Raw genomic sequence first — 23,858 nt, forward strand, 5'->3', positions numbered from 1 at the left:
ATAAAGATTAAAAACTGAGTCCACAAAAATAAACTTGAGCTATATTTTGAAAATAAAATTGGAAAGGGGGTGTTGGCGCCCTTAGGCAAATGATTTTTAAGATTCAAAAACAAAAATTTGGATCAAATTATGGTATTAGAATACACAATGAAGACTGCACTATGAATTCTCAAGAAAAACAAATAAAGGATCATTGATGTAATTATATTTTGTAGTTGAACATGGTTAAAAAAAGTTTAAAATTGTGTCCACAAAAATAAACTATAATCTTGATAAAATTATGTTTTTTAGTTGAACATGGTTTGAAAATTGTGTCCACAAAAATAAATAATAACTATATATTGAAAATAAAAACGGAATGTGGTATTGGTGCACGCAGGCAAATGATTTTTATGAATAAAAAATAAAAATTTTGGATTCAATTAAGGTATTAAAATATAAAATGAAGACTGCACTATGTATTCTTAAGAAAGACTAATAATGGATAATTAAATAATAATAAAAAAATTTTGGGGGGGGGGCAAGTTGTTTATAATGTTTAAAAACTGTGTCCACAAAAATAAACTTGAGCTATATATTGAAAATAAAAATGGAAAGGGGCTGTTGGCGCCCGCAGGCAAATGATTTTTAAGAATAAAAAACTAAAATTTGGATCAAATTATGGTATTAAAATACACAATGAAGACTGCACTATGAATTCTCAAGAAAAACAAATAAAGGATCATTGATGTAATTGTATTTTGTAGTTGAACATGGTTAAAAAAAGTTTGAAAAATGTGATCAAAAAAATATAAAAATAGCTATATTTTGAAAATAAAAATGGAAAGGGGGTATTGGCGCCCGCAGGCAAATGATTTTTAAGAATCATAAAAAAATTTTGAAAAAATAATATTCTTGGAATACACAATGAAGACTGCACTTTGTATTCTCAAAATTGTATTTTTGAGGGGCAAGTGGCTAATAATGAATAAAAACTGTGTCCACAAAAATAAACTTGAGCTAAATTTCGAAAATAAAAATGGAAAGGGGCTGTTGGCATCCGCAGGCAAATGATTTTTAAGAATCAAAAACTAAAATTTGGATCAAATTATGGTATTAAAATACACAATGAAGACTGCACTATGTATTCTCAAAATTGTGTTTTTAGGGGCAAGTGGCTAATAAAGATTAAAAACTGTGTTCACAAAAATAAACTTGAGCTATATTTTGAAAATAAAATTGGAAAGGGGGTGTTGGCGCCCGCAGGCAAATGATTTTTAAGATTCAAAAACAAAAATTTGGATCAAATTATGGTATTAGAATACACAATGAAGACTGCACTATGAATTCTCAAGAAAAACAAATAAAGGATCATTGATGTAATTATATTTTGTAGTTGAACATGGTTAAAAAAAGTTTGAAAATTGTGTCCACAAAAATAAACTATAATCTTGATAAAATTATGTTTTTTAGTTGAACATGGTTTGAAAATTGTGACCACAAAAATAAATAATAACTATATATTGAAAATAAAAATGGAAAGGGGCTGTTGGCGCCCAAAGGCAAATGATTTTTATGAATCAAAAAAAAATTTTGAAAAACTAATATTCTTGAAATGCACAATGAAGACTGCACTATGTATTCTCAAAATTGTATTTTTGAGGGGCAAGTGGCTAATAAAGAATAAAAACTGTGTCCACAAAAATGAACTTGAGCTAAATTTTGAAAATAAAAATGGAAAGGGGGTGTTGGTGCCCGCAGGCAAATGATTTTTAAGAATCAAAAACTAAAATTTGGATCAAATTATGGTATTAAAATACACAATGAACACTGCACTATGTATTCTCAAAATTGTGTTTTAGGGGCAAGAGGCTAATAAAGATTAAAAACTGTGTCCGCAAAAATAAACTTGAGCTAAATTTTGAAAATAAAAATGGAAAGGGGCTGTTGGTGCCCGCAGGCAAATGATTTTTAAGAATCAAAAACTAAAATTTGGATCAAATTATGGTATTAAAATACACAATGAAGACTGCACTATGTATTCTCAAAATTGTGTTTTTAGGGGCAAGTGGCTAATAAAGATTAAAAACTGTGTTCACAAAAATAAACTTGAGCTATATTTTGAAAATAAAATTGGAAAGGGGGTGTTGGCGCCCGCAGGCAAATGATTTTTAAGATTCAAAAACAAAAATTTGGATCAAATTATGGTATTAGAATACACAATGAAGACTGCACAATGAATTCTCAAAATTGTGTTTTTAGGGGCAAGTGGCTTATAAAGATTAAAAACTGTGTCCACAAAAATAAACTTGAGCTAAATTTTGAAAATAAAAATGGAAAGGGGCTGTTGGTGCCCGCAGGCAAATGGTTTTTAAGAATCAAAAACTAAAATTTGGATCAAATTATGGTATTAGAATACACAATGAAGACTGCACTATGAATTCTCAAGAAAAACAAATAAAGGATCATTGATGTAATTATATTTTGTAGTTGAACATGGTTAATAAAAGTTTGAAAAATGTGATCAAAAAAATATAAAAATAGCTATATTTTGAAAATAAAAATGGAAAGGGGGTATTGGCGCCCGCAGGCAAATGATTTTTAAGAATCATAAAAAAATTTTGAAAAAATAATATTCTTGGAATACACAATGAAGACTGCACTTTGTATTCTCAAAATTGTATTTTTGAGGGGCAAGTGGCTAATAATGAATAAAAACTGTGTCCACAAAAATAAACTTGAGCTAAATTTTGAAAATAAAAATGGAGAGGAGGTATTGGCGCACGCAGGCAAATGATTTTTAAGAATAAAAAAAAATTTTGAAAAAATAATATTCTTGGAATGCACAATGAAGACTGCACTATGTATTCTCAAAATTGTATTTTTGAGGGGCAAGTGGCTAATAAAGAATAAAAACTGTGTCCACAAAAATAAACTTGAGCTAAATTTTGAAAATAAAAATGGAAAGGAGGTATTGGCGCACGCAGGCAAATGATTTTTAAGAATAAAAAAAAATTTTGAAAAAATAATATTCTTGGAATGCACAATGAAGACTGCACTATGTATTCTCAAAATTGTATTTTTGAGGGGCAAGTGGCTAATAAAGAATAAAAACTGTGTCCACAAAAATAAACTTGAGCTAAATTTTGAAAATAAAAATGGAAAGGAGGTATTGGCGCACGCAGGCAAATGATTTTTAAGAATAAAAAAAAATTTTGAAAAAATAATATTCTTGGAATGCACAATGAAGACTGCACTATGTATTCTCAAAATTGTATTTTTGAGGGGCAAGTGGCTAATAAAGAATAAAAACTGTGTCCACAAAAATAAACTTGAGCTAAATTTTGAAAATAAAAATGGAAAGGAGGTATTGGCGAACGCAGGCAAATGATTTTTAAGAATAAAAAAAAATTTTGAAAAAATAATATTCTTGGAATGCACAATGAAGACTGCACTATGTATTCTCAAAATTGTATTTTTGAGGGGCAAGTGGCTAATAAAGAATAAAAACTGTGTCCACAAAAATAAACTTGAGCTAAATTTTGAAAATAAAAATGGAAAGGGGGTGTTGGCGCCCGCAGGCAAATGATTTTTAAGAATCAAAAACTAAAATTTGGATCAAATTATGGTATTAAAATATACAATGAAGACTGCTCTATGTATTCTCAAAATTGTGTTTTTAGGGGCAAGAGGCTAATAAAGATTAAAAACTGTGTCAGCAAAAATAAACTTGAGCTATATATTGAAAATAAAAATGGAAAGGGGCTGTTGGCGCCCGCAGGCAAATGATTTTTAAGAATAAAAAACTAAAATTTGGATCAAATTATGGTATTAAAATACACAATGAAGACTGCACTATGTATTCTCAAAATTGTGTTTTTAGGGGCAAGTGGCTAATAAAGATTAAAAACTGTGTCCACAAAAATAAACTTGAGCTATATTTTGAAAATAAAATTGGAAAGGGGGTGTTGGCGCCCGCAGGCAAATGATTTTTAAGATTCAAAAACAAAAATTTGGATCAAATTATGGTATTAGAATACACAATGAAGACTGCACTATGAATTCTCAAAATTGTGTTTTTAGGGGCAAGTGGCTAATAAAGATTAAAAACTGTGTCCACAAAAATAAACTTGAGCTAAATTTTGAAAATAAAAATGGAAAGGGGCTGTTGGTGCCCGCAGGCAAATGATTTTTAAGAATCAAAAACTAAAATTTGGATCAAAATATGGTATTAAAATACACAATGAAGACTGCACTATGTATTCTCAAAATTGTGTTTTTAGGGGCAAGTGGCTAATAAAGATTAAAAACTGTGTCCACAAAAATAAACTTGAGCTATATTTTGAAAATAAAATTGAAAAGGGGGTGTTGGCGCCCGCAGGCAAATGATTTTTAAGATTCATAAACAAAAATTTGGATCAAATTATGGTATTAGAATACACAATGAAGACTGCACTATGAATTTTCAAGAAAAACAAATAAAGGATCATTGATGTAATTATATTTTGTAGTTGAACATGGTTAAAAAAAGTTTGAAAATTGTGTCCACAAAAATAAACTATAATCTTGATAAAATTATGTTTTTTAGTTGAACATGGTTTGAAAATTGTGACCACAAAAATAAATAATAACTATATATTGAAAATAAAAACGGAATGTGGTATTGGCGCACGCAGGCAAATGATTTTTAAGAATAAAAAATAAAAATTTTGGATTCAATTAAGGTATTAAAATATAAAATGAAGACTGCACTATGTATTCTTAAGAAAGACTAATAATGGATAATTAAATAATATTAAAAAAATTTTGGGGGGGGGGCAAGTTGTTTATAATGTTTAAAAACTGTGTCCACAAAAATAAACTTGAGCTATATATTGAAAATAAAAATGGAAAGGGGCTGTTGGCGCCCGCAGGCAAATGATTTTTAAGAATAAAAAACTAAAATTTGGATCAAATTATGGTATTAGAATACACAATGAAGACGGCACTATGAATTCTCAAGAAAAACAAATAAAGGATCATTGAGGTAATTATATTTTGTAGTTGAACATGGTTAAAAAAAGTTTGAAAAATGTGATCAAAAAAATATAAAATAGCTATATTTTGAAAATAAAAATGGAAATGGGGTATTGGCGCCCCCAGGCAAATGATTTTTAAGAATCAAAAAAAAATTTTGAAAAAATAATATTCTTGGAATACACAATGAAGACTGCACTATGTATTCTCTAAATTGTATTTTTGAGGGGCAAGTGGCTAATAAAGAATAAAAACTGTGTCCACAAAAATAAACTTGAGCTAAATTTCGAAAATAAAAATGGAAAGGGGCTGTTGGCGCCCGCAGGCAAATGATTTTTAAAAATCAAAAACTAAAATTTGGATCAAATTATGGTATTAAAATACACAATGAAGACTGCACTATGTATTCTCAAAATTGTGTTTTTAGGGGCAAGTGGCTAATAAAGATTAAAAACTGTGTCCACAAAAATAAACTTGAGCTATATTTTGAAAATAAAATTGGAAAGGGGGTGTTGGCGCCCGCAGGCAAATGATTTTTAAGATTCAAAAACAAAAATTTGGATCAAATTATGGTATTAGAATACACAATGAAGACTGCACTATGAATTCTCAAGAAAAACAAATAAAGGATCATTGATGTAATTATATTTTGTAGTTGAACATGGTTAAAAAAAGTTTGAAAATTGTGTCCACAAAAATAAACTATAATCTTGATAAAATTATGTTTTTTAGTTGAACATGGTTTGAAAATTGTGACCACAAAAATAAATAATAACTATATATTGAAAATAAAAATGGAAAGGGGCTGTTGGCGCCCGCAGGCAAATGATTTTTATGAATCAAAAAAAAATTTTGAAAAACTAATATTCTTGAAATGCACAATGAAGACTGCACTATGTATTCTCAAAACTGTATTTTTGAGGGGCAAGTGGCTAATAAAGAATAAAAACTGTGTCCACAAAAATAAACTTGAGCTAAATTTTGAAAATAAAAATGGAAAGGTGGTATTGGCGCACGCAGGCAAATGATTTTTAAGAATAAAAAAAAATTTTGAAAAAATAATATTCTTGGAATGCACAATGAAGACTGCACTATGTATTCTCAAAATTGTATTTTTGAGGGGCAAGTGGCTAATAAAGAATAAAAACTGTGTCCACAAAAATAAACTTGAGCTAAATTTTGAAAATAAAAATGGAAAGGGGGTGTTGGCGCCCGCAGGCAAATGATTTTTAAGAATCAAAAACTAAAATTTGGATCAAATTATGGTATTAAAATACACAATGAAGACTGCACTATGTATTCTCAAAATTGTGTTTTTAGGGGCAAGAGGCTAATAAAGATTAAAAACTGTGTCCACAAAAATAAACTTGAGCTAAATTTTGAAAATAAAAATGGAAAGGGGCTGTTGGTGCCCGCAGGCAAATGATTTTTAAGAATCAAAAACTAAAATTTGGATCAAATTATGGTATTAGAATACACAATGAAGACGGCACTATGAATTCTCAAGAAAAACAAATAAAGGATCATTGAGGTAATTATATTTTGTAGTTGAACATGGTTAAAAAAAGTTTGAAAAATGTGATCAAAAAAATATAAAATAGCTATATTTTGAAAATAAAAATGGAAAGGGGGTATTGGCGCCCCCAGGCAAATGATTTTTAAGAATCAAAAAAAAATTTTGAAAAAATAATATTCTTGGAATACACAATGAAGACTGCACTATGTATTCTCTAAATTGTATTTTTGAGGGGCAAGTGGCTAATAAAGAATAAAAACTGTGTCCACAAAAATAAACTTGAGCTAAATTTCGAAAATAAAAATGGAAAGGGGCTGTTGGCGCCCGCAGGCAAATGATTTTTAAAAATCAAAAACTAAAATTTGGATCAAATTATGGTATTAAAATACACAATGAAGACTGCACTATGAATTCTCAAGAAAAACAAATAAAGGATCATTGATGTAATTATATTTTGTAGTTGAACATGGTTAAAAAAAGTTTGAAAATTGTGATCACAAAAATATAAAATAGCTATATTTTGAAAATAAAAATGGAAAAGGGGTATTGGCGCCCGCAGGCAAATGATTTTTAAGAATCAAAAAAAAATTTTGAAAAAATAATATTCTTGGAATACACAATGAAGACTGCACTATGTATTCTCTAAATTGTATTTTTGAGGGGCAAGTGGCTAATAAAGAATAAAAACTGTGTCCACAAAAATAAACTTGAGCTATATTTTGAAAATAAAATTGGAAAGGGGGTGTTGGCGCCCGCAGGCAAATGATTTTTAAGATTCAAAAACAAAAATTTGGATCAAATTATGGTATTAGAATACACAATGAAGACTGCACTATGAATTCTCAAGAAAAACAAATAAAGGATCATTGATGTAATTATATTTTGTAGTTGAACATGGTTAAAAAAAGTTTGAAAATTGTGATCACAAAAATATAAAATAGCTATATTTTGAAAATAAAAATGGAAAGGGGTATTGGCGCCCGCAGGCAAATGATTTTTAAGAATCAAAAAAAAATTTTGAAAAAATAATATTCTTGGAATACACAATGAAGACTGCACTATGTATTCTCTAAATTGTATTTTTGAGGGGCAAGTGGCTAATAAAGAATAAAAACTGTGTCCACAAAAATAAACTTGAGCTAAATTTTGAAAATAAAAATGGAAAGGGGCTGTTAGCCCCCGCAGGCAAATGATTTTTAAGAATCAAAAACTAAAATTTGTATCAAATTATGGTATTAAAATACACAATGAAGACTGCACTATGTATTCTCAAAATTGTGTTTTTAGGGGCAAGTGGCTAATAAAGATTAAAAACTGTGTCCACAAAAATAAACTTGAGCTATATTTTGAAAATAAAATTGGAAAGGGGGTGTTGGCGCCCGCAGGCAAATGATTTTTAAGATTCAAAAACAAAAATTTGGATCAAATTATGGTATTAGAATACACAATGAAGACTGCACTATGAATTCTCAAGAAAAACAAATAAAGGATCATTGATGTAATTATATTTTGTAGTTGAACATGGTTAAAAAAAGTTTGAAAATTGTGATCACAAAAATATAAAATAGCTATATTTTGAATATAAAAATGGAAAGGGGGTATTGGCACCCGCAGGCAAATGATTTTTAAGAATCAAAAAAAAATTTTGAAAAAATAATATTCTTGGAATACACAATGAAGACTGCACTATGTATTCTCTAAATTGTATTTTTGAGGGGCAAGTGGCTAATAAAGAATAAAAACTGTGTCCACAAAAATAAACTTGAGCTAAATTTTGAAAATAAAAATGGAAAGGGGGTATTGGCGCCCGCAGGCAAATGATTTTTAAGAATCAAAAAAAAATTTTGAAAAAATAATATTCTTGGAATACACAATGAAGACTGCACTTTGTATTCTCTAAATTGTATTATTGAGGGGCATGTGGCTAATAAAGAATAAAAACTGTGTCCACAAAAATAAACTTGAGCTAAATTTTGAAAATAAAAATGGAAAGGGGGTATTGGCGCCCGCAGGCAAATGATTTATAAGAATCAAAAAAAAATTTTGAAAAAATATTCTTGGAATACACAATGAAGACTGCACTATGTATTCTCTAAATTGTATTTTTGAGGGGCAAGTGGCTAATAAAGTATAAAAACTGTGTCCACAAAAATAAACTTGAGCTAAATTTTGAAAATAAAAATGGAAAGGGGCTGTTGGCCCCCGCAGGCAAATGATTTTTAAGAATCAAAAACTAAAATTTGTATCAAATTATGGTATTAAAATACACAATGAAGACTGCAATATGTATTCTCAAAATTGTGTTTTTAGGGGCAAGTGGCTAATAAAGATTAAAAACTGTGTCCACAAAAATAAACTTGAGCTATATTTTGAAAATAAAATTGGAAAGGGGGTGTTGGCGCCCGCAGGCAAATGATTTTTAAGATTCAAAAACAAAAATTTAGATCAAATTTTGGTATTAGAATACACAATGAAGACTGCACTATGAATTCTCAAGAAAAACAAATAAAGGATCATTGATGTAATTATATTTTGTAGTTGAACATGGTTAAAAAAAGTTTGAAAATTGTGATCACAAAAATATAAAATAGCTATATTTTGAAAATAAAAATGGAAAGGGGTATTGGCGCCCGCAGGCAAATGATTTTTAAGAATCAAAAAAAAATTTTGTAAAAATAATATTCTTGGAATACACAATGAAGACTGCACTATGTATTCTCTAAATTGTATTTTTGAGGGGCAAGTGGTTAATAAAGAATAAAAACTGTGTCCACAAAAATAAACTTGAGCTAAATTTTGAAAATAAAAATGGAAAGGGGGTATTGGCGCCCGCAGGCAAATGATTTTTAAGAATCAAAAAAAAATTTTGAAAAAATAATATTCTTGGAATACACAATGAAGACTGCACTTTGTATTCTCTAAATTGTATTATTGAGGGGCAAGTGGCTAATAAAGAATAAAAACTGTGTCCACAAAAATAAACTTGAGCTAAATTTTGAAAATAAAAATGGAAAGGGGGTATTGGCGCCCGCAGGCAAATGATTTTTAAGAATCAAAATAAAATTTTGAAAAAATAATATTCTTGGAATACACAATGAAGACTGCACTTTGTATTCTCAAAATTGTATTTTTGAGGGGCAAGTGGCTAATAATGAATAAAAACTTTGTCCACAAAAATAAACTTGAGCTAAATTTCGAAAATAAAAATGGAAAGGGGCTGTTGGCGCCCGCAGGCAAATGATTTTTAAGAATCAAAAACTAAAATTTGGATCAAATTATGGTATTAAAATACACAATGAAGACTGCACTATGTATTCTCTAAATTGTATTTTTGAGGGGCAAGTGGCTAATAAAGAATAAAAACTGTGTCCACAAAAATAAACTTGAGCTAAATTTTGAAAATAAAAATGGAAAGGGGCTGTTGGCTCCCGCAGGCAAATGATTTTTATGAATCAAAAACAAAAATTTGGATCAAATTATGGTATTAGAATACACAATGAAGACTGCACTATGAATTCTCAAGAAAAACAAATAAAGGATCATTGATGTAATTATATTTTGTTTTGTAGTTGAACATGGTTAAAAAATGTTTGAAAATTGTGATCACAAAAATATAAAATAGCTATATTTTGAAAATAAAAATGGAAAGGGGGTATTGGCGCCCGCAGGCAAATGATTTTTAAGAATCAAAAAAAAATTTTGAAAAAATAATATTCTTGGAATACACAATGAAGACTGCACTATGTATTCTCTAAATTGTATTTTTGAGGGGCAAGTGGCTAATAAAGAATAAAAACTGTGTCCACAAAAATAAACTTGAGCTAAATTTTGAAAATAAAAATGGAAAGGGGCTGTTAGCCCCCGCAGGCAAATGATTTTTAAGAATCAAAAACTAAAATTTGTATCAAATTATGGTATTAAAATACACAATGATGACTGCACTATGTATTCTCAAAATTGTGTTTTTAGGGGCAAGTGGCTAATAAAGATTAAAAACTGTGTCCACAAAAATAAACTTGAGCTATATTTTGAAAATAAAATTGGAAAGGGGGTGTTGGCGCCCGCAGGCAAATGATTTTTAAGATTCAAAAACAAAAATTTGGATCAAATTATGGTATTAGAATACACAATGAAGACTGCACTATGTATTCTCAAAATTGTATTTTTGAGGGGCAAGTGGCTAATAAAGAATAAAAACTGTGTCCACAAAAATAAACTTGAGCTAAATTTTGAAAATAAAAATGGAAAGGGGCTGTTGGCCCCCGCAGGCAAATGATTTTTAAGAATCAAAAACTAAAATTTGGATCAAATATTTTCTTGGACTACACAATGAAGACTGCACTATGTATTCTCTAAATTGTATTTTTGAGGGGCAAGTGGCTAATAAAGAATAAAAACTGTGTCCACAAAAATAAACTTGAGCTAAATTTTGAAAATAAAAATGGAAAGGGGCTGTTGGCCCCCACAGGCAAATGATTTTTAAGAATCAAAAACTAAAATTTGGATCAAATTATGGTATTAAAATACACAATGATGACTGCACTATGTATTCTCAAAATTGTGTTTTTAGGGGCAAGTGGCTAATAAAGATTAAAAACTGTGTCCACAAAAATAAACTTGAGCTATATTTTGAAAATAAAATTGGAAAGGGGTTGTTGGCGCCCGCAGGCAAATGATTTTTAAGATTCAAAAACAAAAATTTGGATCAAATTATGGTATTAAAATTCACAATGATGACTGCACTATGTATTCTCAATATTGTGTTTTTAGGGGCAAGTGGCTAATAAAGATTAAAAACTGTGTCCACAAAAAAAAACTTGAGCTATATATTGAAAATAAAAATGGAAAGGGGCTGTTGGCGCCCGCAGGCAAATGATTTTTATGAATCAAAAACTAAAATTTGGATCAAATTATGGTATTAAAATACACAATGAAGACTGCACTATGAATTCTCAAGAAAAACAAATAAAGGATCATTGATGTAATTATATCTTGAAGTTGAACATGGTTAAAAAAAGTTTGAAAATTGTGATCACAAAAATATAAAATAGCTATATTTTGAAAATAAAAATGGAAAGGGGGTATGGCGCCCGCAGGCAAATGATTTTTAAGAATCAAAAAAAAAAATAGTTTGATCAAATTATGGTATTAAAATACACAATGAAGACTACACTATGTATTCTCAAGAAAAATAAAAGAAGGATAATTAAATCATGATAAAATTATGGGTTTTAGAGGAAAGTGGCTTATAAAGTTTAAAATTTGTGTCCACAAAAATAAACAAGAGCTATATTTTGAAAATAAAAATGGAAAGGGGGTGTTGCCACCCGCAGGCAAATGATTTTTAAGAATCAAAAAAAAAAATAGTTTGATCAAATTATGGTATTAAAATACACAATGAAGACTACACTATGTATTCTCAAGAAAAATAAAAGAAGGATAATTAAATCATGATAAAATTATGTTTTTTAGTGGCAAGTCGCTAATATTTTTTAATAATTGTGTCCAAAAAAATAAACTAGAGCTATTTTTTGAATATAAAAATGAAAATGGGGTAATAGCGCCCGCGGGAAAATGATTTTTAAGGATCAAAAAAAAATTTTTGAAAAAATAATATTCTTGGAATTCACAATGAAAACTACAATATGTATTCTCAAGAAAAAAAAAACGATAATTAAATCATGATAAAATTATGTTTTTTAGGGGCAAGTGGTTTAAAAAGTTTAAAAATTGTGTCCACAAAAATAAACTAGAGCTATATTTTGAAAATAAAAATGGAAAGGGGGTATTGGCGCCCACAGGCAAATGATTTTTAAGGATCAATAAAGAAATTTCGAAAAAATTATAGTCTTAGAATACACCATGAAGACTGCACTATGTATTTTCAAGAAAAATAAATAAAATTAAAAATGAAGGATAATTAAATCACGATCAACTTATTTTTTTTAGTGGCAAGTGGCTTGTAAAGTTTAAAATTTGTGTCCACAAAAATAAACAAGAGATATATTTGGAATAGAAAAATGGTAAGGGGTTATTGGCCGCCGCAGGCTAATGATTTTTAAGGATCAATAATGAAATTTGGAAAAAATTATGGTCTGAGAAAAAATGAAGACTTCACTATGTATTTTCTAGAAAAATACATAAAATAAAAATTGAAGGATAATTGAATCATGAAAAAATTATGTTTTTTATTTGCAAGTGGCTAATATTGTTTAAAAATTGTGTCCACAAAAATAAAGTAGAGCTATATTTTGAAAATAAAAATGGAAAGGGGGTATTGTCGCCTGCAGGCAAATGATTTTTAAGGATCAAAAAAGAAATTTGGAAAAAGTCATGGAATACACAATGAAGACTGCACCATGTATTCTCAAGAAAATCAAAAGAAGGATAGTTAAATCCTGATAAAATTATGTTTTTCAGTTGAAAATGTTTAAAGAAGTTTGAAAATTGTGAACACAAAAATAAACTAGATTTGTTTGTAGGTTGTTGAACAAATTATGATCAGAGGACACATCATTTTTTGTGATTAGTTCATATGAAATACTGGTATAACACTAATTCTCGTATGTCTTTATAACCGTGATCCAAATTATGACATTATTAATCAGATATATATAATATTTTAAGTATTAATTATTCATTATAAATTCTAAAAAAAAAAAAATTTAAAAAAAAAGAATACATTACAGTTAAGTATAAATGTAGTATTAATATTTTCCTCGTTAATTTTTAAATATTTTTCATTGGTATGTTGACAATTTCGAATACCTTGTTAGTTAGTAAGAAAAGATCTATGCAAAGGTCACGACCAGTGATGATAGTCATCTATCATCACTTGAGCTCAACTTACCATTGTCTATAGGTACCTAACCTAAACTAACCTTCTGATGACTTATGTAGGTAACCATCTACTTGTCCGCGGGGAAGGCAGTGCCGTAGCCAGGGTTAGGATTTGAGGAGGGAAGAAGTGTATACAGTACTATACACCCAATACCCCTCGGGAAGGCTGACTACGACACTGGGTTTAATAAGTATCAATCTAAATGATCGTAGAACAATAAATGCTATTCGGGTAACGCGTGACAAACGGATGGTTAACTAGGACACTTTGAATAAAAAGATCCTTAGTTGATTTCCGATATAAGTGTTTACTTATCAAGTTGTTCTATTGATTGTTAACCTCTTAGAAATAGCTCTTATTATTAAGATGTTGAGCCTCTAGAAATATTTTTCCCCCTACTAGATTTTTAGGACTTCGGTGCAACTGCTTCTTAGATAATATATTACCTATGAATAGAGCCATGCCTATTTTTTTGATATATATAACTTTAAGCACATATTTATATGACGACGAGTGTCTGGCCGCGATGAGTGCATAAATGAGTATACGTGTAGGGAATTGTTGTTAACACATCCATAGTATTACGTTCTATCAAGTCTTAATCGAAAATTGTCATCTTAACTCGCAAGTATGATTGGATGTAAATTGTACAAGTAATAACTAATAATTATTAAAGTTTTATGTGTTTGTATTGTCTCCGACTTACAAAAGTCCTGTTGAAGAGAATGAGAGTACGACATCCTCATTAAAGCATAACAACTTTTGAATTATTATTACATAAATTGTGTAATATCTAAATTATTTCCTCTTCTAACACACTAAAATTATAGTTATCATGCTTTTTGGGGCCCAAAAACGTCGGTTGGTACCATTATGGTAATTTTATTTTTATTTTTACATGGTACCTAATAAAAACCACCCTAGACACCAGAAATTGAATTATTACAATTTTTAATATTTTTTAAATGAAACGATCTAAAAAAATGTTTACACAATCTTTTCTACAATAAAATATTATTATTTATTATTTCAACATAACATTTTGCTGTGTGATTGGTAATCTTTACATCACAATGTTTGTACATTTTATGTGACAAAGATCAAGACGTTTAATCATCTAAAATATCTCAAATTACATACTTATTGTTAATTATTATAATTAAAAAGTTATAGTATGAAGTATAATATCTCATATAGACTTAAACAATGTACTATTGGTTTCTTAATATTTTTATATACGTTTTTTTTTTAAAACGAATCCTTCGGCAATTATATATCCATATTGCGTGTGTTTGTTTAGAAACACGTGAGTATGTGGGGTAAGGATTCGTCACTAAGAACCCAGGTGGTCACCCATCCAGGGGCTAGTGACGCCAGGCGATGTTTGACCACGGCAAACCACCGCGCCACACCATACCCCAAAATACAGTATACGACTAGTGTGCAGTGCATATACCAGGCCTGAGGCAATTTTTTTTGTTTTCAAGATATCAACTGCATAACCTGATTTTACTGTTTGGTTTTAAACACATGTAAATATGACGAGGATTCGTCACTAAGAACCCAGGTGGTTGCCCATCCGGGAGCTAGCGACGACAGTCGATGTGTTGACCTTTAGGTCCAATATTTACTTTTTAACATATAGAAACCATATCTATTAGATGAGACAATTAGTACTTGTACGTCTATTTTTCATCAAGTTCAAGAATTTTATTTTATTTTTATAGCTAATAATAACAACAACACGTATGTCACTTAAAATATTCAAAACCTAGGTAATAAATACATACGTAAACAACAAAATTTTTTTTTTCTAAAATCTTAAATTTTAAAATTCCATTAGACTAGTCGAAAAAGTATACGATTAACACTAGTATAGATTCCAACACTCAGCTAAAATAATACTTTAAAAATGATTGTATTTCTCAGAAAAATTACCTATCACCAGATCTTATTTCTTCTTTACAGCATTAGAGATTTGGATTAGTTTTAAAAAAAATTTTAATATAAGTTGCTTTCAATTTCATAATGAAATTATTTTAACTCTTTATCACCTTCAAAAGTTGTTTTTCTTTTATCTGGACAAATTACTATAACAAATTTTTATTTTAAAACATTTTATGTTTTCTAGAGCAAAGACTTTTTATACATTTTATATATTTTTTCTTTTTTGTAAACTTTATTGTATGCTTATTTCTAGGTTAGTAGTAGTACATAGTATATTTAAAAACTTAAGTGATAAAATTCTAAATGTTTTAAGTGCATCTTTTGATAGTTTATCGAAAATCAAGCACTTAGGTAAATATTTTTATGGATCAAAATATAATTATATTAAATATAAAAGAAAAATGAAATTTTTACTAGCACTTTAATTTTTTTTTTTTAATATATACAAATTATACAATATATCATGTGTCTCAAATAACAGGGTACATTTTATTGGTCATTAACCTGTAAATATCTTTAATTCTGTTTGTTGGGCATTAAACTAGACAAATCAATCATAAACTCCTATATGACATAAAATTCTTATAAGTCATGTATTTCTTCATTCTTTTTAAATGGAAATACCTATTTTAAATATCATATTTCGATATCATGAAATTCTCATACAAGGAAGGGCTCTTCTGATCATACCAATCTAGTATGTCGGACTAACAAAAAAAAAAACTATTTAATTTTCAATAATTTACAAAATAAATAATGCCATTGTACACTATAAAAAAATCCAAATTTACTGGAGACCAAACCAAAAAACTAAGAAGTATAAATAAAATATAAATAATCACACAGAGATGTTTAGATTCAAATAAAATAAAAATCTATTATAACTATATTATAGTCCAAATGATGACTAATAATAAATAAAGATCAAATAAATATATTAATATAATATCAAATAAAATTAAAGTTATAGTCCAAACGACGATTAATAATAAATAAAATATAATCCATTAAATATCCCTACTATACCAAACTTTTGATTCAAGTATCAAAATATTAGCATGCCATTTTACTAATCTAACACAATGTCTCGTGAATAAACAACATAACAATATATATATAAAAAAAAAAAAGATACACATGGGAAACAAAAATTAGAAGTCCACGCCAATCACAAAAACAACAAAACCAAGTTGTATGGATACCACTAAAATATATGAGTTAAAAGAATTTTAAGTCATATAGGAATTTATGATTGATTACAGGGTATAATTAAAGGGTAATGAGTGATAAAGTGTACCTACCCTGTTTTGTGGGACACACGGTATATATATATAAACATATGATAAAATGCATAAAATATTTAATTAAGTAATTTTTATAGTGTAATAAAAGAATGTAATTTTTTTTAAGGCATATCTAACTGTATATATTTGATGAATTATTAGTAAGTACATAAAAGTCCTATAGCTCTACAGTTATTAATTATAACTTTTACTTCCAATCATGCCTACTTTCAATTTTATTTTTTTAATCACAATCATAATACAATCTTGTAAAGTAATATTAACAAAAGTATTCAAATATTTTATTTTGAAATTGAATATTTTGAGAATGAGAATTTATAATATTTAAATTCTTTTACTTATCAAGCCACAACTCTAGTACCTTTTTTTTATTGAGCATTACAATACTTTTCATAATAAGACTATTAACTATAATATGTTTAATGAAATTGTAAATTTGTATATAAAAATAAAATTTGTTATTTTAAAAATAATATTCATTTGATTGATGTGATATTTTAACAAAATATGTAATGACAAAGTCATACTTTTTACAAGACTTATAATAATGTAAACAATCAACAATCAAGAGCTTTTTTGACTTGATAACACTTAAGAGGATGTCAGTGCATTTCTTTTTCTTCTCTCTGACCCACGCACAACATAGCAAATATTACGTTCCCTATAATCATAATAATTTCTAAAATTAGAGTGAAATGGCCTTTTTTAAAATTTTAAGATACTTATGATTAATACCTAGAGCATCTTATAGGCTATATTTGAAGCGAGTTATGAATACTTTAAAATACTCATAAGTCATAACTCACTTAATAATTAATAAGCCTATGATATGCCCTAGATAAAAATCTAACCATTCATTTTTCTCTAATTTTAGAAATTATTAAGATTATAGTGAACAAAAAATTTGATATATTGCGCATGAGTCGGAGAAAAAAAATTTCACTGACATCCTCTTAATCGGCCTAACCAACCTTCTCTTTTTATTCTATCCCATAAGTCGAAGGTTGTAAACCTTACCTAACCTGGTAGTATCACTCAAAGGGTCAAGTGACCTTTGCAATTAAGATCCTTTCCTACATATTCAGAATTGTTAACATAACTATTCTACCTAACTATCTCCCTTCCCCCACCTAACCTAATCCTCTCTCTCTGCCACTACCCCTCTTTCTTCCTATCTCTCCCCTTCACCTACCTCACTGTCTCTCACAACCTCTCACAATTTTCTCTCGCTTTTTGTTATGTTCCCACACCTAACATTATCATCTCCCTTTGACACTACCTATCTCTCACCTTATCACTTTCACACCATCCCCCTCACTTATCTCTCTCACACACACTCGTCTGACATTCCCCCTCTACCCGTTTTTCTCACACTTGCACCCTCTCATTCACTTTATCTCCTTATCCTTCATCCTATCTACCTCTCTCTCCCTCTCACACTATCCCTTCTTTTCTTTCTCACCCTTTTTCACTCGATTTTTCTTCTGCTTCACTACCATCTCTCTACACTACTTCTCACTATCTCTCTCTCTCTCTCTCTCTCCCCCTATATCTTTACCCTTCTATGCCCCCAATCTCACACTCCCAGTCCCTATAGTGCCTACAGGTCATCGTACCTGATAATTGGAAAAATATTTAAATATCATTGAGGAAACTATTAAAAAAAAAAATTTTAAATATTATACCTGACCAATTTCTTAATTTTTATCATGATTTTATTGATAACTTGAATAGTGTTATACCAGTGGTTACAAAACGAATAATTTAAAAATTGAAAGTAATCTATCCCCTGATCAATTAATAGATTAATAAAATAAAAATAAACCTACTGAAAAATAGAAAATCACTTACCCAATATCTGAATGTACTATAAAACTTCATCTTCGAAACATTGTTAATACATTTCACACAGGCTTCACAACGAATATGATATTTAGTTGGCAAATCTTCACTGACGAATACCATCTCTGAAATTTCAATAAAATATTCAACAATATTTTCTAACCTATTCATTTTAACCTATTGATTTTACAATGATGTGTGTGTGTTTTTTTTTTTTTTTTGTCTGTACAGCATAACTAGTCGAAATAATGCTTCAACTTCAAACGTTGGGGGTGATTTCCGATGTAAAAGTGAATATCCTTGGTGCATTATAGAGGTCATAAGTAAAAATTTTCTAACAGTTTTCAAAAAAAAAGATAAAAACAAAAAAAAAATTACAGAAAAACGGAATTTTTAAGCAAAACCAGTTTTTGACAAAATCGATTTTTTTTATATGGTTGTAATTCAAAAACTAATCACTGTAAATACTTGAAATTTTCAACAAATGTTTATGTTAGTGTAATCTATATACAGTTTAATTTTAGAGTTATTTATAGACCACAGAAATTTTAGATTTTTCTGAAAATTTTTTTTTTGAAGTGTCGATAAATTGAAAATTGAATACAAAGTTTCTCATAAGTTATTCTTATAGTGATTAAAAAATTATAAAAATACATAGGCACAATTTTTTTTTATAAGCGTTTATAGTTAAAATTTTTACGAAATCTGTCGAAAACGCGAAAATTTGCAAGCAATTTTGAAGTTGATAAATCAAAAAATGTTTGTGTTTATAATTAACAATTAAGGATTAAAAATACAACACTAAGTTTTCCATACGATTTCCCTCAAGTAGCTATGGAGAAAACTCGAAGCATCATTATAGGAAAAATTTTAAGTGCGTCCGAATTTTAAATTTTTACGAAATAGCATAACGATAACGATTTATCCTCAAACGATTTTAAATATTTGTTATCATTCAAAAAGTATAAGTCGTAGATCCTTGAACATTTTACCAGTTATTTAGATTGGCATTTTCTTATATGATTTAATTTTCAAAATATTTTGACATTTTTTGAGATATTTATAGATAACTGAAATTTTCAATTTTACTGAAAAATTTTTTTGAAGTGTCGATAAATTTTTTTGGCCCTATCAAAATACTTGAAATTTTAATATAAAGTTTCTCATAGGTTATTGTTATAGTGATTAAAAAATTATAAGAATACCTAGGCAACATTTTTTATTTTATTAGCATTTTAAGTTCAAATATTGACAAAAATTCGTCAAAACCATGAATATATTTTTTTTTGTGTCTGTCACTACGTTTTGGGGCAGTAAAAGTGATTCGATTTTTGACTTCAGTACGTTATTCGATCAGAAAGTGAATCTAGTTGGTACTTTGGTGGTCAAAAGTATTCTTAATATTTTTGTAAATATTTGGGATAAACAAACTAAAAATTAAGGGAAAAACGGGAAATTTTACGAACAATCACTTTTCGACAAAATCGAATTTGATTTTTGATGTATTTTTAAAACAAATGACCATTGATACATGAAATGTTCACCGAATGTTTATATAGGTATATTCTATCCACCATGAAATTTTCAAAAAATGTTGATTTAAGTTGAACTATTCATAGGTATATGCAATTTTCGATCATTATTAGTTTTTTTAAAATTAATATCGATAAAATTTAATTTTTGGGTAGAAAATCTTGAAAATTTAATAAAAGGCTCTTAAAATATTGTTACAATAGCAGTTGAAAAATAATATAAATTCATAGTCACAATTATTTTTATAATCATTCAAATTTTGAATTTTGACAAAATACGTATTAATCACAAAAAATCGCAAATTGTTTTAAGCTAGAAATTCATAAAAATTTTCTTTTTAAATCTAAGATTTGAAAATTTAATACAAGATTCCTTACAAATTTGTCAATCTTTATCACAATAAAAATGTTTTACGGAAATTCAAATTAAATTTTAATTAGCATTTGAATTTCAAATATTGACAAAAATTCGTCAAAACCGTGAATATTTGCAATTTACTGTGCACTTCAAAATTCATAATTGTTTGTATTTATATCTAAGGTTATGAAATTTAACTCTAAGTATTCCATAAGTTTTGTTTCAAATAGCTATAGAGAAAATTTGATGCGTCATTATATGAAAAATGTTTTGAGCGTTTGAGTTTTAAATTTTTATGAAATCGCGTAATGATAACGATTTATCCTTAACCAGGTATATGTATATCTATGATAATATAAGGTAGTATGAATTATGCTAACAAGCGACATCCACTACCCACTTTTTTTTTATCATTACAGATAATAATATATAGCTAAACAATCCATTTAATGTTATTATGTGTTTTGATTATTTTATTCAAGAGACAAGAACTTATTAATTTTATATGGCTATAAAAACTCTAGTTTAACTTTAATTATTATTGCGTATTTTAGTTTGTTTATTTATTTTATTTCAAGAATTCGTGAATATTATAATTATTATTCTATAATAATTTTTGAAAGATTGAGTTTTATAAAATGAATAAAAATTCGATTGCAATAAATTTGAGATTGGTTATTTACTTAACCATACGTAACTTCATAATAAATAATGACTGTACAATTTTAAAGAAAATAATAACTCATGTGTGTATGTATTAGGTAGATACACTATTTTAACAGATATTTATTATATGTATGATAACTAAGTTATAATATATTTTTCATAACCGCTTAGTTCACCACTCAGTGATCAATTCTTTTAGTCTTTAGGTCATAGGGCTTTATAGGTGTACCTACAATGCAATAACTTAATAAGTACCTATGATATTAGATATAAGATAAAGAATAAAGGTTATAAATAACTATAAATATCTATAATATACATAATAATTTATCGAAATAAAATATATTTTATTCTAAATTCCTGACTTCTAACGTTGGATTTCGAACAAATTACCATTTACGAATTAAAATTGATCCCTATGAGTTTTGGAGACTAGAGTTATCAGTTAAAACGGATATTATAATTAACTAACTAAACAAAAATTGAGAAAAATATCGATTACAAACACATAGCTAGGTTATAATTATGAGATTATAATTATTAAACATCTGGCAACCTGAAAAACGACGCAGCGCGTTTATATTATTCGATCTCGCCTATTTCTTAATTTTGCGCTTAGAAATAAAATATGCGTCAACGATACTTGGAACTTGGGAATATATTTTTCGTGACGTTAAATATTTATTTAAAGCCTAACATAAGATTCAAGCCTCAAAAGAATATGAAAATAAACTTACCTCAAACATCGACTCTTTTTCGGGGTTTTAGTGAAATTCGAGACGTGACACTCCGATACCGACGTAAGAACGCGTCAGATACTTAATTGAAGTCTGAAAATATTATTAATTATGAAATTAAAATTATATGGAATACAGAATATTTTTAGTTCATGTTTGCTCTAGTGCTCATTGAAATTATAATTTTAGAATCTTTAATCGAATGCCACTTCTGATTCTGAAAAGACAATTGCCATAGATTGTATTATGTTACGCTAATAGGATAAATCCAAAGATATGTAATATTCCAATAAATCTTCTATTACCAAGGAGGTTCACGTTTATGAATAATGTTCATAATTATAAATTAATTAAATATGATACAACAATAACCAAAAATATTTGTAATTTTAAATTTAAATTATAATATAATATATTATTTTTCTTAGCCTATTTTTGTTTGATTATTGATTACGATCATGCTTCTTTTATGCATCACAGGTATTATATATCTAAAATAATCCGATTAATGTTTAATTTTTATCTTCCCTACCTAGTTATATAATGTGTTAATTTACTTTTTTTGAATATTTTATTAAAGATCTTATTTCTTCACTAGTTCACTAACCACAACAAGTTATCTACTAAAACTCGGATACCTACCGGTTCGTTTTTATTTTAATAACGTAAAGATTAATTATAATTACTTTTTTTTTTTTTTTTTTTTTCTCCTTATGGTATCGAGGACTGGAGGAGGAACTATGGTGCCAGTACTTCTCCTCCAGCCCCCAGTACTTCTCCTCCAGCCCCCTAATTATAATTACTTGTATTAATGTTTATTTATTTTACTTCGATAATTTTTTTAAATATTATTCCAATTTATTATTTATTAATTTTTGATATATTGTATTTTTTTAGAAAATAAATAATAAATGCAATTTTAATAAATTATTGAATTAGGTACCTACGTAAAATATAAAATAACGTATTCATGAAAAAAACCTAGACATACATAATTTTTTAAGATAAACAAAATTGTTCAATCTTATATATATAAAAAAAAAATGTTTTATCCTAATTAAATAACTTACCATTGTATCATTACCTACATATTATATTATATAATAATTGTAAATAAATAAATAAATAAACTAATGGCCTTTGTTGTCGGTGTGAATATGCTCAATAAAATATATATATATATATATATATTATATATATATATATATATATATATATAAAATTGTTTACCTATAAATCTGTAAATATTTAATTTAATTTTAATTGGTTTAACTTTTAAGTAATATGCATTATAAATATAATGTATAAATAGTTAATAATATATTAATCTATGTCAGTTGTTTGCTTATTGTATATATTTTGTATAATATTATATACCCTAATAAATACCGAATGGAATTCTATTAATCATGTTCTGATAATTTCTAATGTACAAAACCTTATCAACCATAAATTTTAATTTAATTGTGTTATTGTTCTATGAAAATATTAACAGCTATTAAAAATGCAGAATTTAATATTACAAATAAAGTAATATTGGATAGTTAAATACTACATCTTCAGTGATAAGTACATGAATATGAGAACAGAAAGTAGGTACTTAGCAGCTACACAGTTGCAATTTTTTACAAGCTATATTATTATAATATTTTTTTAGACGATTTACTATTGAAAACCACACATGACACATTCTAACAAATCAAATGAAAGTTCACAAAATTTCATTGAGCTAGTAGGTGCCAATGGAAACTTAGTGTGATTAAATAACTGACTCTAATAATAAATAATAATTTTATGATGATCTCAATGATCTCGTGTTTATATGAACTTTATGTTACAACACAGTTTGTATTCTGTTTACAGATTTAGATAATGAAGATTTTGATGATAGTATTAAAGACAAGGACTGGAAGGAAAATAAAAGCTCAGGAACATCATAAGAAAGGTCTAAAATCAGAATTTGATGACATTTTAACTAGAACAAGGTGTCATAGTAAAGATTTTTGTAACAACTTTAATAAAAATATTATCGGTAAAACGGTTTTATAGAGAGATATTAAATTAATTAAAGTTAAAAAAGAATTCCCTGGTAAATTGTTTTTACAACAATTTAATCAACT

The 23,858-nt window shown here is 27.8% G+C and overlaps 1 protein-coding gene across 2 annotated transcripts in view; it reads right to left on the bottom strand.

Annotated features, from left to right (window-relative positions):
* Window positions 1–21,833, bottom strand: part of LOC149056068 (uncharacterized) — a 44,731-nt gene extending 22,898 nt beyond the window's left edge. For both annotated transcript variants that reach the window (XR_016191595.1, XM_089226995.1), the window contains exons 1-2: window positions 21,739–21,833; window positions 18,455–18,570 (exon numbers count right to left, since the gene is read on the bottom strand). Coding sequence is in view for 1 of the 2 variants with exons in the window: in XM_089226995.1 (XP_089083121.1) it covers window positions 18,455–18,568 (114 nt within the window). In the remaining variant the exon portion in view is untranslated. The remainder of the gene's footprint in view (window positions 1–18,454; window positions 18,571–21,738) is intronic.
* Between the last annotated feature and the right edge of the window lie 2,025 nt (window positions 21,834–23,858).

This window comes from Diuraphis noxia, unplaced genomic scaffold (assembly GCF_037042655.1).
Source record: "Diuraphis noxia isolate RWA-SAM2 unplaced genomic scaffold, SU_Dnox_SAM2 contig0004, whole genome shotgun sequence".
Classification (NCBI taxonomy): domain Eukaryota; kingdom Metazoa; phylum Arthropoda; class Insecta; order Hemiptera; family Aphididae; genus Diuraphis; species Diuraphis noxia.